Source organism: Centruroides sculpturatus, unplaced genomic scaffold (genome assembly GCF_000671375.1).
Source record: "Centruroides sculpturatus isolate CEXI.00-Female unplaced genomic scaffold, Cexi_2.0 scaffold381, whole genome shotgun sequence".
Lineage (NCBI taxonomy): Eukaryota > Metazoa > Arthropoda > Arachnida > Scorpiones > Buthidae > Centruroides > Centruroides sculpturatus.
The window spans coordinates 342,495-359,206 of NW_019384670.1; the positions used below are offsets into that span (position 1 = coordinate 342,495).

A 16,712-nucleotide genomic window follows, 5' to 3' on the forward strand; every position below is an offset into this window, starting at 1 on the left:
TAAATAATTTGTATTTATGTAGCTGTCTACATTTTTATCTGAAAAATTTTGTTAGAAACAATTTTTAATTTTTTCATTTTATTTATTAAAAAATACATTTTATATAGTTCTGCTACATATTATATTGTTTTATTTAAGTTGATAAGATCATACAAATATAGAATAATATTATCAAAATATAACAATAAAATAGTCTACTAATCTAAACACATTAATACAGAACTAATCTACAAATTAGCATAACTGATTCAAGCAGATTTTACACAGAAAAATAATTCAGTTGCACTAAGAGACAACACAAGCAACAATTTATAAAGATATTTACAAGCAACAGAGAAACTTACGTCTTCCACTTTAACTTCCTACAAAGGTCCATAGGTGGAACAAGGCAGCAAAAGTAGAAAGATACATGTTAATGATAAACAGGTAATCACTGGGATCAGGTACATAAAACTATGGTTTTGACAGTTAAATAGTTTATTATTTATCATGCAGATTTAACATTAGATTAAATTATTTGTGATTGTAGAACTTAAGCTATTATAAAATTTGTATCCGATTAAGAAATCATGCATTTGTAATAAATATAATTTCTTAAATTTAAAAGCAATTATTTTTATTTCATAATATATTTATTATTATATTTAGTATTAACTAAAACATGCTATTAATTTGTTTTCAAACAATTATCAAAATGCGTATTAAATAACATTCCTTATATTTAAAATGTCTTGAATTCCATTATATGTAAAAAGTAACATAGTTGCAACATTTTTTTTAAACTTTCATTATAAAGTTTCATTATAACTTTAAAAATCTTAAAATATAAAAATAGTCAAATATTTAATATAAAATAACAATTTATTCAAAATAAATTGCTATTTAATATTACTTTTTTTATGACTTTTATATTTAAAAACCTGCAAGATATAAATTCTGCTAAAAAAATTGAGTAATAAAAATTTTTTCAGAAAACAGTAAATTGCAATTTATTATTTTGATTTTCACAGAAGTTTAATAAAAATATTAACCCTACATGATTAAGATTCAAAAATGCTACATAAAATCTTAGATTAGTGTAAAATAAAATAGTAAATGTGATAAAGTACTGTTTTTATCAAATTAATTTATTCAAAATTAAATTCTGTATGACAGATATAAAATAAAATTTTATTTGCTAGCTAAATTTTAATTTTCCAGAAAAAATTTTGTAACTATGGCATTTTTTTCTTAAAATTTTCAATTTGAAAGAACTGAAAATCTTAAAAAATTATTAGCAAAATATATTTATGGAAAGCCTTATCTTAATAATACAGGGTTAATATCTCCTCCTTAAGTTATACATATGTATATATCCCAAGAGGCTAATATTTAATATCAAATTAGTTTTTATTTAAACACAAAACATTTTTGACACCATTTTTGACCATTAAATGTGGTTATGTTACATATCTGATCATTTCGTGGATATCATACATATAAAATATTATATCATTATGTTAAATTATTGGAAATATTTTTTTGTTAAAAATTGCAATAATAATTTTAAATATATAAAACTTTAACTACACTAAAATTTAATGTAAAGGATTTGACTTAGATTTGTTATTACAATGCATCAGTATAGTAATTCCTCAAGGCTAACTGCAATTTAGACAATTACCTAATTCACAATGGATCAAGTAGGATGAGGTAAGGAACGAAGAAATAATATCCTCATCAATACTATCTATAATAACTTTTATATGTGAGCTAAATTTGAACCTGCAGTTCATCTAGGTACTATATGATGAGAAAGAATTGAATATTGCTTTAACATTGCCTAAGTAAACAAAAAATTTATAGATTTATGTATCAAGCTAAGCTAAAAAGAGCATCTTCAAGAATACAAAATATCACTCATTACACAGAAGTTGGAATTGAATGGTTCCAACTTATTGAAAATTAATGCAATTTGTGCTTTTTAATGCAATAAATTTTAATCAAAATGTGCGAAAACTTTTAATGCAATCACTGCAAAGGACTTAGTGTTTCTTGCATGCTAATTGAACAATAGTTCAGATGAACTAGTGTAATGTTACAGTAGTAACTTAACATATTGTTAACTATTAGTATTTGTAAAAGATTGTTACTTATTCAATGCTGAAAAATCTACAATTTTATATTATATATTAAATATTATTTTGTATTGCTTCAGTTTCCATATAATAAATGAAAAAAAAAATGAAATTATCATCAAAATGTTATAAAGACATATTGCATGGGGAGAATGGAATTTTATATAACGTAATGATATTCATTTTTCACATATGATACCCAAAAAAACAATATAATGAAAAATACATTCATAATGATTTTTTTACTATTGAAAATTTCAATTCTTCATCTAGACTTTGTTCAAATTTGCATTTTGAATTATATCATATATAATACTAGAAAATTTGCATTTTAATATTAAGTATTACATAATGTCTACTTGGATATTGTTTATAAATATAAGATCCAAGTAGACAATATAAAAACAAAAAAGTAAAACATTAAGAATATAAAAGTAAAAAGAATTAAGTATCACATAATTTTAAGTTTATTTATTTATGTTCATTTTGTATTAATTTCACATTATAATATTTTATTTTATTTTAAAAATTATTTTTGCTGACTACTTTTATTAAAATATTCTAAGTCCACTTGTGTGTCAATAGCTATAAAAATTATAAATCTAGTTTATGTAGGTAGACATCAAAAGTGCAGCCCTTAAAAACTGTAAGGAATCATACATATTTTTAATATATTAAAAAACTTAAAAAACTAATTAAAATTAAATGTATACAGTAATACCCCGAACTTACGCGATAGGTGGAACTGAGCGATAACCGCATAAGTCGAATTCGCGTAAGTCGGGATATAATTTTTCAATTTGTGTAAAATCCAAGCCGGATGTATGTAAGCTAATAAATGTTCTCGTTAATCTTATCTCGTCTTTTGATTCGTTCACGGTTACAAGAAATCACCACATAGTCTCTCAAGTCTCCGTAGATATAACAAACACAGAAATAAATAACACAAAATAAATTGTAGTTATGTGTCGATTTCACGCGACACGTCTGAACATATAAACTGAACAATAGTGTGGGGGGAGTGAGTAATCAAGGGTTGCGTGGCACTCAAACAAAAGACAAATCGACGAGATTTGAAAATCGCGTAACTCCGGGTTCGTGTAAGTTGGGGTAGCGTAAGTCGAGGTATTACTGTAATTAAAAACTACTCTTGAAAAGTATCTATTAAGTAATTAAATTTATATACACATGTGCTTCTTTACATGGTCTTTAACTTTTAAAAAAGTTACTAATTACATAAATTCAACAATGCAATAGTTAAAAACTGTTATTGAAAGCATTTCCATCTTTAGGATATTTAAGGTTTCTTCACTCTAAAATGAGAATAGATTTAATTTCTTAACAAACCATCTGACAATTTTTCTAAAGATAGAAATGATTTCAATAACAGTTTAACTACTGTGTGACATGGAAAAAGGAAAAAAAGGAAAACATAGTTTGAATCAATAGAGAATTCAAGAAAGGAGAAAGAAGTTTGAAGAAGCATTTGATGTATTATCTCAACTTTGTGTCAGGAGAGTGGACTCACTTCTACCTGAAGAACAGATTATACTTGGGAATCTGAAGAGGAGAAGTCTCAAAAAATGCTTCATCCTTACATATTTCTAAATTCTAAAAATTTTGAAGTGTTTGTTTTGAGGTTTTAAGTTGTTCTTAAAATGAAGTCATTCATATAAAAACAACTTTACAGTGTAACTTAGCAACAGAAAAGAAATGTCTCAAAAAACACAAGAACTGACTGGAATGGATCCAAAATTGTTATGATAGTAAAGAAGAAAAAGAGGAAAAAAAAAACTTATTGTATCATCAAATCTGTATAATTAATAACTTTAAGAGACTATTAAGTAAAGGCAGCATACATCTTATCAGATGTGTTTACATACTTTATAAAATATAAAAATCAATTTTTTATACTATTAAAATTAACAATTGATATTTATTTTCAGATTACTTAAAAAAATTATCATTCTAATTTATATTTCTGTTTATAGCTGAGGGTGTACAATTTTATCACTAAATTTGGAAACTAATGCACTATAAATACATATAACAAAATAAACTAAATCACACAAGAATATTTAATTAAAATGAAAAAAACTTAAATGATAAATTCATTTTCATAATTTACTTTATGAAAATAAATCAAAATTTTATTTCCTATAATTCAATAAAAATATTTCAAATTAAAAACATAACAGTAAAAACATCAAGCAAAGTACACCAAAAACATAATAAAAAAAAGCTGAAACATTTACAATTTACAAATAACATCTAACAAATTTAAACTAAGACAATAAAAATAAATTTGAAATTATATACAGTATTTTATACATACCCAGCATGGACTGGTGCCTTAGCAATATCAACATTATCTGGAACATATGAACCTGCAAATACAGTTTCTAAATGTGCTACATGTGCAGGAGAAATTTGATCTTCTTCAACTATTAGTGGAGCTGAAATAAAAATAAATAAATGTATGAAAATATTGCATAAAATATCCTATGAATGTTACTTTTCTTAAATTCATTTTTTTTATTACCATTGAAAAAAGTAGATTTATTTACAGTGAGAATTTTTTAAGCAATAAAAATCATAAATTATTTCTTTCCAAAGCTTTTTGGCATTAAACAAATTAATATATCATATGCTAATTTGAATTAATATATTTACTGCATAAGAAAAATCTTCAGAGATGAACACAAAATAATAATTTTGTTATTTTCAAATAAACCTTCTCTGATTCCATTTTCAGAATATCTCTAAACATGAAATGTTCATAACAATGAAAAAAATGTATATTTATTCAAAACAACAAACACAAAACTATTTTGCAATTCTTTAAAATTTTCATATCAATATAACCAGTTAACTGACTAATATATTAGATAAACTGCATAAAGCTCAGAATAATTTAAGTTTTACTTTTCCAGCTGTTATAAAATAACATAGAAAAATATTGTTATTGTCTTAAATTTTTACTTTCCTTGCTGTTACAACATAATATTGCAACTGTGTTACATTCGACCTTCTGAGCTTTTGGAATCTTGACATTTTGAGATGTCAAGCTTCCACAAACCTAAAAAAAATGAATTACTGAAGTGTCTGTGTTGTTCATANTGCCATTTTTTATTCACTTCTGTTTATTGGTCTCAGTCCATGTGTTTGCTTCGTCGTCGAAGGATTTCGCTCGATAAAGGAAATCTCAAGGTATTGATGAACACAAAATAATAATTTTGTTATTTTCAAATAAACCTTCTCTAATTCCATTTTCAGAATATCTCTAAACATGAAATGTTCATAACAATGAAAAAAATGTATATTTATTCAAAACAACAAACACAAAACTATTTTGCAATTCTTTAAAATTTTCATATCAATATAACCAGTTAACTGACTAATATATTAGATAAACTGCATAAAGCTCAGAATAATTTAAGTTTTACTTTTCCAGCTGTTATAAAATAACATAGAAAAATATTGTTATTGTCTTAAATTTTTACTTTCCTTGCTGTTACAACATAATATTGCAACTGTGTTACATTCGACCTTCTGAGCTTTTGGAATCTTGACATTTTGAGATGTCAAGCTTCCACAAACCTAAAAAAAATGAATTACTGAAGTGTCTGTGTTGTTCATATGTTCAAATTTATTTTGTTTAATATTTCAGTATGGGATAAACATTGAGAAATGAATTTTGGTATGATAATTTGAATTCAAGGGGCACTGATGCTATTAAATTTTGGTTAAAAATTGAGGGGTATGAAAACAGAGGATTGTATGTCAAGTCTTGAATGTGATTGGACTTAATGAAAATTTTACCCAATAAGGCATTTACAAAGTTTTACAAACTCATTTCTATCTTCAAAATTAAGATTATTTTGTCCCTTTATAACAAGTAATAGTATAAAAGTTTTTAGTAACATATAAAAGATGGCAGCACACAATTTTAATTTTATGCTGATGTGTCTTTGTGTTTCTTAAACAAGTATTTTTTTGCCAGGAAAGTTATATAATCATTACTGGGTTTTTTGTTTCTAATGTGATGCACAGAAAACATGCAACTTGTGCCCTTTCTTTAAAAACACCAATTATAATATTTATGTTTAAATATGAACAAAGCCATTTTTTAACATTTTTATTTTAAAATTAATATAAAAATTTTTGGAATTTATTTTGTTTTATTTATAAAACATATATAATTTTGTTTGTTTCTTCACTACTAGGTGCATAAATAGACACAAGGCATTTTACATCATCTTTATTGATCTTCTATTGGCCGATACATGTTTCGGGCGACAGATGAGGGGCCTTGCCCGAAACACATATCGGCCAATAGAAGATCAATAAAGATGATGTAAAATGCCTTGTGTCTATTTATGCACCTAGTAGTGAAGAAACAAACAAAAAAAGGAAGACACGATCACAGAAATACATAATTTCTGTATAATTTAATATAATTTTATTAATTTAATTAACATATTCTACTTAAACACCAGTTCCTTTTACAAGTTTTATAAATATAAGTAATAATTTTGTTACCATTTTATAGACTTAAAAAAAGCTGGTAATGTTGTTACCGGTCTTTCCTAATATTCTTTACTTGTTTTCATCCTTAATAATTGCTAGCATTACCTTTAAGTCTTCAGATTTATAAAATATCAACTGTGATTTTATTATATTATATTTCATAATAAATTGCTTATTAAAAATTCATATAATTTATATTTTTCAATAAAAATTATAAATACAATATATGAAAATTTAAAAAATAAACACTAAACATATAATAGAATATCAAAACTTATAAAATCAGAAACAGTAAAAACTCTCTTAAAAGCAAAATACAACAATTGCATTTCAGTTATGTAATCTGAATTGCAACATTTATATGCAGTACAAGTATCCATTGATTAATGCGATTAATTAAGATATCGTCTTGGTGTTCAAAACAATTCAGCAACTTTCTGGTTGTAGCTGGCCCCTATATAAAAAATTTTTAAACCAGAGCTCAAATCTTGCACGGAGATCATATAGACATCTGATTTTCTAGATCAGAAAACTTATCTCTATCATTATAGATAATTCTATGCAGAGACAACTGCAGTTCAATTTGATGGGAAGTATTAGCTCATATTTTTTTGAAACTGAGAATATTTCATACTATGACTGATCCTTAAATATGATATGGAAGGATGTGCAAATACTAAATTATTATTTTTATTCTTGGTGAATAAAGTTGTAGGAAGATATTTCACCTGAAGACAACATTTATAAAATGTTGAAAGTACTTGTGTACATTTGGATTAAACCAAATTAATGCTGAAAGACAGTGTGTATTTATTAACTATATAATTAACTTTATTAGTTAAAATTACACCAGTACACCAAAGCAGTTAAACAAAGAACAAAAATATTTAATATAATGAATGCTTTTGTCCATATCAATCAGACATCTTCAAATTAATCAAAATATTCTTATTTTATTACTTATATGATGTTTTTTCTTTATGATGTACATTTTCTGCTTAGGGTGCATGCCTGAAGCTCAACTGTTTAAAAATTCAATTTGAGTTCTATATTTGATTTGGTATTCTGCTCTTTAATAGGCTTATGTAACCTGAAGATGTCCAATTGATACAAAAGAAAACATTTGTTTTACAGTGGTACCTCGGGATACGAACGCCCCAGCATACAAAATTTTCAGGATATGTCATGAAGTTCGAACATAATTTTGCTTCACGGTACGAACAAAACCTCATCATACGACGTTACATTAGTTTGCAGTGCCATTTTTTATTCACTTCTGTTTATTGGTCTCAGTCCATGTGTTTGCTTCGTCGTCGAAGGATTTCGCTCGATAAAGGAAATCTCAAGGTATTATCAGAAAGTGACTGATTTTATTGGAAAGAAACATCCCAAAAAAGTTCACACTGGCTGTATTGCTGGAGTAATGACATTTGCAATCCACGAAAAACCTTTTTACGAGTGTTGTGTCAGAGATCAGAGGTTGGAGATCCGTCACATAGAAAAAATTGTCGTTGAACATGGTTACAGTAAAACCATGGTCCGTGGTTTAGCACGTGCATGCGCCCGCCGCCCCCCTCAGGGACTGCCCCCTACCATTGCAGGACGACAACTGACAACCAGATAGGAACGCTAGACGCGCGGTTGTCCGGTTCAACCAGCATTTAGACCCCCTATATAGGGAGATCGCTAGCAACGGCCGCACCAAAATCGTGTACTTAAGAACCGGCACGCTTTACAACCTGCTGCGCAATGCCAAAGACGCAATGAATCTCACCAGGGCCCCAGGTGTTTACTCCATCCCCATCCAGGACGACAGATTCAATAGGGACTTAGTTTATATTGGCTCCACCATCCGGTCAACACAGAAATGAATACGTGAACACCAAGCTGATATTAAACATAAAAGACACACCACCGCCTTATCAACCTACATCACCGACCCTGAAATAAGGGCGGACTTCCGGAACACCAGACTTATCAGATAAGCATTCCGCGCAGATCACATCCATCACCTGGAGGCCTGGGAGATTCATAAAGCTATCAGGGAGGGCAACTGCATCAACTACAAGGATGGGGAAACGCTTGCACAGGCGTGGAAGTATTTGTTCGAGGAATTTGAACAGTGTCACTCGGAGGGATGAAACCTGACGCACACATTTATTTATTTACATCGTTGGCAACATCATTACGACGGTCGGGTCGAAACACGGCCAGTCACCACCTGAAGCAGACCTTGGTGGGGTCGAAAGTACTTGTGGAATTTACTAGTAACACAACACTCGTAAAAAGGTTTTTCGTGGATTGTTATTATTCAACGCAGTGTTAAGTTGTTGGAAGTCATTTATCTTAATGACATTTGCCTAAGTCATTTTAGAAACATTTTAAAAAGTAGGCAAAGCCAAACCTCTTTGGATAAATATTTTACCAAGCAACCTCTATCCAGTGAAAGTGCTGGTGGAAGTGAAGGAAAGACAGCAAAAAGCAGTGAATAAAAAATTTAGAAAAAAAAAACTACAAAATGCATTTTTCAGTGTTTTCCTTACTATAGTTATTTTTTTAATGTACTACTTAGCTTTAATTTGAGTGTGTTTTTCGTGTTGAAACAAATTATTTGGTTTTACATGAAATCGTATGGGGAAAAATGATTCACCTTACGACATTTTCATGATACGATTTCAGTTTCAAAATGAATTAATTTCGTATCCTGAGGTACCACTGTATTAAATATTTTTGTTGTTTGTTTAACTGGCTTGGTGTATTGATGTGTTTTTAGATAATATATAGCAGTTCTTGAGAATTTAATATTTATTAGTTAATTATATAACTAAATTTTATGCTTAATATTTTTTAACTTTTGCTACATAATGCTACTTTGTTGAAAATATTTGAACAAATAATGCACAATATCATAAAAATTAAACTGCAATGAACATTTAATAATTACCTTTAGAATCTTTCCCTATAATCATTGAATCAATTCCTTTTTCATCTCTTGTGACATCAATTGGGAGTGAATCATCTCCCAATGACTGAATTTCATCAACAGTCAAATAATGGAAGGTCTGATCACCAAGATTAGCATCATCACCTAATTAAATATTATAACATAAACTTTATATTTAGATTTTTCTCTTAATTTTGATTTTTATGAAACTTAATTCATTTTTATTTGTTTGAAACTGAGTTGTTTCTATCTCTTTTGAAACTATTATATCTTTCCCGGCTGTTAAAATTACTATACTGTATTTTCATTTCTCTATGTTTTAAGATCCCCTGATTTGAAAATCAAAATATTTAAACAAAATTCTGTATATATGTATGTATGCATTTGTCTGTATATGTTGGCCTGTATTTTACTTTATATGTTAAAATTCCATGAATCTAAAGTTTTGAAAATTGGCATTAATGCTGTTACATTTTGCAGATTATACCTTTCCAACTTTTTGGATTGTTATTAGAAATTTTTTTTTTTGAAATTGATTTATATTAGTTTCTACGGGATTTATTAATTTTTTACTCTAATCAAACTAAATTATTTTAAATTCTTTTAAAAGTAAACCGATCTCTATTATATCAATTATTTTAATGGCATTGATTTAATTTTTTAAATGAAATTTATCATTTAGATTTTGTCTCAATCTGCTGCTGAATTGTTTTGATTCTTACGTATAAAGAACTAAACTTTTTTCATAATACTAACGATACACAACTAAGTTTAGAGGAATCCCTTAATCTACAAATGCATTTTGTTATAAACATTGGCATTCCCTGTTTATCTTCAGTATATAAATGCACTTTTGTAATTTCTATTTNACAAATTCTTCAGTCTTCTACTTAATTTCTTGTCTAAAGAAATAACTTTTGCAATTGGAAATTATTTTCTTTCAATGTAAGCTCACTGAGGTAATAATATTTTTCTTTGTAGTTTTGAAAACTTGTTTATAATGTTTTATTTTCTAAAAATAAAAATGCATTCATTTTACATTGCATTAAGAGCTGTTTATTTTTTCCATAGAATAAAAAGCATTATGAATGATTTTTCAGTCCTAAAAAAATAAAAATAAAATGTAATCTCAGTCAGTTAACATTCAAAGAAGATAATTTACAGTGGCAAATAACAACTCCATAGACAAGAAACTGGATACAAGCATGAAGTATATATTTGAGAAGTTCATATAATCCATTCGCAAAAAGAATTAAATGAAGAATTATTCCCAAACACCCACAAAACAAAAAAGTCAAATGATTTAAAGGCATAACAAATCTATGAAAAAAAAAAGATTAAATGTAAATCAATCTAGGCTAAGAATAAATGGAAGAGATAATTGGAAGGAAATACCTAAATAAAGAAGAAAAAAAGAAGTTAACATCTGTTTTATAATATTAAATACTAATATATTTTTCTACTTTATAATAATTAATTTAAGAATAAATAAATGTATGATTTGATCTAGTATTATTTAATAAAATACAAAAATTAATTAACTATTAATATGTAACTATAATTAATCCTTACTTTAAACTAAACATTTTTAAACATTTACAATATTTTTCATTATTTTTAAAATTAATTTTTCAAAAAGCAAAGAATTTGATATTTGAAAGAATAAAATTAAAATATAAATAGAAATATTTAAGAAATAAAACAAAAACAGATAGCAATCTGGTATACTGTATCTAATATTCGGTTATGAAAGAAAATTATTTAAAATAGATTTTATAAAGTTTAATTTTTTAAATAAAGAATTAAAAGATATCTAAAAAATTAGTATATTTTATTAATGAATATGAATGAATTTATTATAAAATTCTGTTATGAAGATTTGAAATATTATAACAAAAGGTTAAATGGAAACATGCATAGAATATGGTCTAAATAGAGGGGCATTTTCAAGAACTTACTCATCTGCATCTTTTGACCCTCATAATAAGGAAGATACACATGGGTGGCATGAGTTGGTTTTCCAAACAGAGCAGAATCTTCAAAATCGTCACCTGCACCAGGAGCATGAATATTAAACTATCAGGCTAAATATTTTCTTTTTTAGCCACCCATTTTTTATTACATTATTTATATACATTTTATTGCTATTATTTCTTGACATTAAAATTTTCCTACATTACTTATTCTTAATTAGATTAAAATTTAACTTAGAATTTAATTTAGATGTCAAATATTAAGTGAATAAATGTCATATTAGTTAGTTAATTTTAAAAAAAAAACATTTTTGTTTTTTTAATTTAAAGATTTATGAAATATGTTAATTAACTTATTATTATTATTTGTATGATAACAATTATTTAGTAATAATTATTAAGATAAATATTTTAATTTGGGAAGGTTTTAAAACCATTCAAGCAATAGTACAAATTATTAAAACAAAATTGAAAAATAGTATAATGTAATGAAATGTTCATTCATGCCTTTTATATAGANAAATAATAATAATAATAATAATAATAAATAAATTTAGTAAGCCAATATTAATCCACACACTGTTTTCATAGAAAAACATCTACTTATGGCATCAAATTTATATCATCCTAAACTGCCATATACATAATCTATTGCACTAATAATTTTAAAAGAACCATTTTCAATCAACGAATGAATTTATTATAAAATTCTGTTATGAAGATTTGAAATATTATAACAAAAGGTTAAATGGAAACATGCATAGAATATGGTCTAAATAGAGGGGCATTTTCAAGAACTTACTCATCTGCATCTTTTGACCCTCATAATAAGGAAGATACACATGGGTGGCATGAGTTGGTTTTCCAAACAGAGCAGAATCTTCAAAATCGTCACCTGCACCAGGAGCATGAATATTAAACTATCAGGCTAAATATTTTCTTTTTTAGCCACCCATTTTTTATTACATTATTTATATACATTTTATTGCTATTATTTCTTGACATTAAAATTTTCCTACATTACTTATTCTTAATTAGATTAAAATTTAACTTAGAATTTAATTTAGATGTCAAATATTAAGTGAATAAATGTCATATTAGTTAGTTAATTTTAAAAAAAAAACATTTTTGTTTTTTTAATTTAAAGATTTATGAAATATGTTAATTAACTTATTATTATTATTTGTATGATAACAATTATTTAGTAATAATTATTAAGATAAATATTTTAATTTGGGAAGGTTTTAAAACCATTCAAGCAATAGTACAAATTATTAAAACAAAATTGAAAAATAGTATAATGTAATGAAATGTTCATTCATGCCTTTTATATAGAAACTGAAATATTTATATTTAATAGAGTTATTGTGAAATATATTTAACTGTAGTATGAAAATGTTGTCAAATGTGCATATTATCAAGTTTGTGCAAAAAAGCAGATTTGTAGAGTAGGATTAAAACTTTGTTACCAATCAAAGCCATGCTATTACATGTATGTATTTTTTCAAAATACATTTAAAGCATGAACAAAATCATTCCAATCTTCATTTAAAATTTTTTTATGAATATATTAATTTTCTGTAAAGCTGCCATGCAAAATGATGTCAAGTGCATATGTAGCATAACAAATAAAATTTTTAATAAATAAGAATATAATATACAATATTCATCAGAAATATGCCGTTATAAAATTAATTTTGAAAAATAAAAGATTATTAATGCATACATATTTCATAGACAGAACAGTAAAAGAATTAACATGCAAATTTTAATACTAAATAAAGTAATAAATTTAACTATTTAAATAAAACCTGTTCATTAAGATAGCCTTAAAATTAAACATTATTTAACAAAATTCATATATTGACAAATGGTAATTTATTGACAATCCTTACTGTAAACTACTTATTTACATAAAACATAAGTACTTTATTATAAATTAAATAAACAAATAAATATAAACATACATACATTATATACATATGTATGTACTGTATATTTTTAATTTTTGTAGTACAAGCAAAGATAATATCTATATTAATATTTAATTCTGAAGAAACAGAAAAAAGAAATATGTTTCATAAATTTTTTGTAATATTGAATATTTATAAAACTTTTTTAAATTTTTTCCCTCTCTTTTAGTGTGTTAAATAATATATAGAACAGATTAATGGAATAATAAAATAAGAAACATGAAACTTTATTGTTTTTAATTTTTAAGTAACAGTAATTTAAAAAAAAAATTGTTGCATGGAAATTTTTATCTGATATACCTAAGTATATTTAAAAATTAATTTTTTAACAAATATCAAAATATAAATTTTAAACTATCAATTTTTAAAATAATCTTACTGATTTTTATTTTAAGTCATATTTAAAACAATTATGTATATTTTGCTTGCTATTCATTTTATTGATACTTTAAATAAATTTTTCAAATTGTTTTTAGTACTTGATCGCTTGCTGTTCTCTCAATTAGTTGTATATACTTTGGAACTTAGCATAAAATTGCTATTGAGACCAAATCATACAGGAACACTCCTCTTGATGGAAAAATATTTTTATTTTCTATACTTTACAACAGATATGTATTTTGGGCATTATTCCCCTCTTCTGTCCTTATTTTATTAAGTATATCAGTAAAAATAAAAATACCTGGTTAAAAATCTTTGGTTTCTATTGGTTTTAAAGTTATTACAATTTTACTACCTTTATTAGTCAACTAACTGTTACCCACAACTTCGCACGTGCAAATTTTGCAAGCAAACCCTATTTATATGCAGTATTTCAACAACCATAGTAATTGTTATATAACACCTACCGCTGAGAATGATGAGAATTGCTGAGAATCAAACGAACTATTTTCAATTTGATCAATTTTCTGGAATGTTTACAATTGTTCTATATAACTTTCTAACACACCAGGTTGAAAATAAATCTTCTTACTTTTAACCAATTAACCAGAGCAACATTCGTTTTTAAAATGCAAACGTTTTTGACTCCCCTTCTGGGCTCTTCTTCAGGCATTCAATCAAAACCATTGCAAGCTGGTTCACAATCGTTCTATAATCAAACCAATATGCAATAACAAATTGGAATTTAAAATAGTTCAAACATTTGGTTAAAAAATCAAAAAATATAAAAATTTTTATAACAATGTCTGAAATGTTATCAATTTACTACACCTAAGTACTCAACGAAAACTAAACATAGTTGAAAACAAAAAAGTGCATCTAAAATAGTACAGTAGAAGCCATTCTTCAGATTAAGCCTCAATCCTTTTCCTCTCCCCCCTCGTGAGGGAATTTCGAAAAATCCCTTCTTAGTGTGCACTTTCATGATGTTTCCTGTGTACCAAATTTCACCTCTTTAGGTTCAGCGGTTTGCTCTGGTCAATGATGAATCAATCAGTCAATCACTCACACAGTCAGTCAGACAGACAGGACAAGTAATTTTATATATTTAAATTGTTTCGAATCTAACAGATTTTAAGCCTGATGAAGACCGAGAGTACGGTCAAAAACGTTTGTTTGTTATTAAATTGATTACTACTGGACGTTTAAAGGTTTTGGAGTTTTAATTTATATATTTCCAGTACTCAAGTGAGAAGATTTTAGTTAAATTGTTTCTACATTTTAACCAAAATATTTTTATTTTTACAGTTTTACTTGTTCTACCCCATGTTTTTAATAATTAGTTATTCCAGTAGTCATTATAAATATATTTTTAGTGATATTTATATTATATTATTTTATTTATTATTATTATTTATTAGGCTATTAAGATTATATTATTTAGTGATATAAATATTTTTTACTGATATACATAATAAAATAAGGACTGAAGAGCGGCATAGAGCCTGAATGCATATCGATTGTAAATTAAAGAAAATAAAAATCTACTTTTCCCATCAAGAGGATTTGCAAACTTAGAGAATATAAAAATTATATTCAAAAAAAAAAAGAAGAAGAATACTGATATTCTTATTGTATATTCTAATATACTGTAAATGCATTCTTAATATATTATAATAAAAATATATTATTACAATATATTAAGCAATTAAATGAGCAATTATTTATTGTGACATTGTCACAATGCCAGGTTACAATTTTTAATCACATTTTTAATTTATTTAATTTAAAATATATATGCTCTCCATCTCAAATGATTACTGTAGTGTCTTGCCCCTGTACATCATACTTTTCCTTTAACATTAGAGTCATGCCAGTCATCTATCTAACTCCTTTCAGGGGAAAATTTTTGAATTAAAATAACATGACTTCCAATTCGCATCAGAAGTTCATATATAGTTAATTGGGGCCTCCTGCATCTAAGATTTCCATATCTGGTCTTGTCTTTCATCTGTTCTTTCTTGCGATTAAGGAAAGACACAGATGGACAACAGTGGGAATTTATAGGTCTACAATTTTATCAAATTGTAGCCCAATGAGGAAAAAATAATTTACATATTAAAAATAAGAACATTTCTATCAAATTAGTAACATTGCAAATATTAATAATAAACTGATTCACATAATATACACCATAAAAATAATGAATTAGAACATTGAATATAAATTATAAAAAATTAGGATAAATAAAATAAACACTGAATTATAATTAAACTTTAAAAACAATTTATAACAGTAATAACAATTCAATAAATATCAATAACATAATTCATAATTTAATTTTTAAGTAAATTTAGCTGTTACAGAAAATTTGATTATTGTGTACAGGCACAATGAAGTGACGTTTTTCTCAACACTGGGCTAGTTGAATCTTTTATTTAGTTAGAACGTTTTTTCCATACATCAACGTTTCGGGCATCAGCCCCTCTTCAGCTAACTAAATATATATAAAAATGTTTAACAGGACACAAATAAAAACCAAAAAACTCACATAAATTCTTTGTAAACCATACCTCATTTCAGCATGGACACTGCACATACAGTAGAAATCAGACTACACTTAGGTTTTTTTAACATTTTCAATATCAATTTTTTATCACAATTTTAACTATACAGGTTAAAAACAAAACCTTTTCTACATTTTATCACATAAACAAGATAAACTCTGCAGATTTTAAAAAACTAAAACTTACAAATTTCAAAAGTCTTTTTTTGCCACCTCGTCGACTGATCC

At 26.0% G+C, this 16,712-nt stretch overlaps 1 protein-coding gene and 1 long non-coding RNA gene across 2 annotated transcripts in view; both read right to left on the bottom strand.

Annotated features, from left to right (window-relative positions):
• Positions 1–16,712, bottom strand: part of LOC111626691 (ankyrin-3-like) — a 173,100-nt gene that overhangs the window by 21,135 nt on the left and 135,253 nt on the right. Inside the window, exons 19-22 of the mRNA XM_023370173.1 lie at positions 12,367–12,459; positions 9,592–9,735; positions 4,453–4,573; positions 345–362 (exon numbers count right to left, since the gene is read on the bottom strand). Of these exons, the coding sequence (XP_023225941.1) occupies positions 345–362; positions 4,453–4,573; positions 9,592–9,735; positions 12,367–12,459 (376 nt within the window). The remainder of the gene's footprint in view (positions 1–344; positions 363–4,452; positions 4,574–9,591; positions 9,736–12,366; positions 12,460–16,712) is intronic.
• LOC111626692 lies at positions 16,329–16,665 on the bottom strand. Its single transcript, XR_002756915.1, has 2 exons — positions 16,492–16,665; positions 16,329–16,415 (listed from the first exon to the last, which is right to left on the bottom strand). It is a non-coding gene; the product is annotated as an uncharacterized LOC111626692 (long non-coding RNA).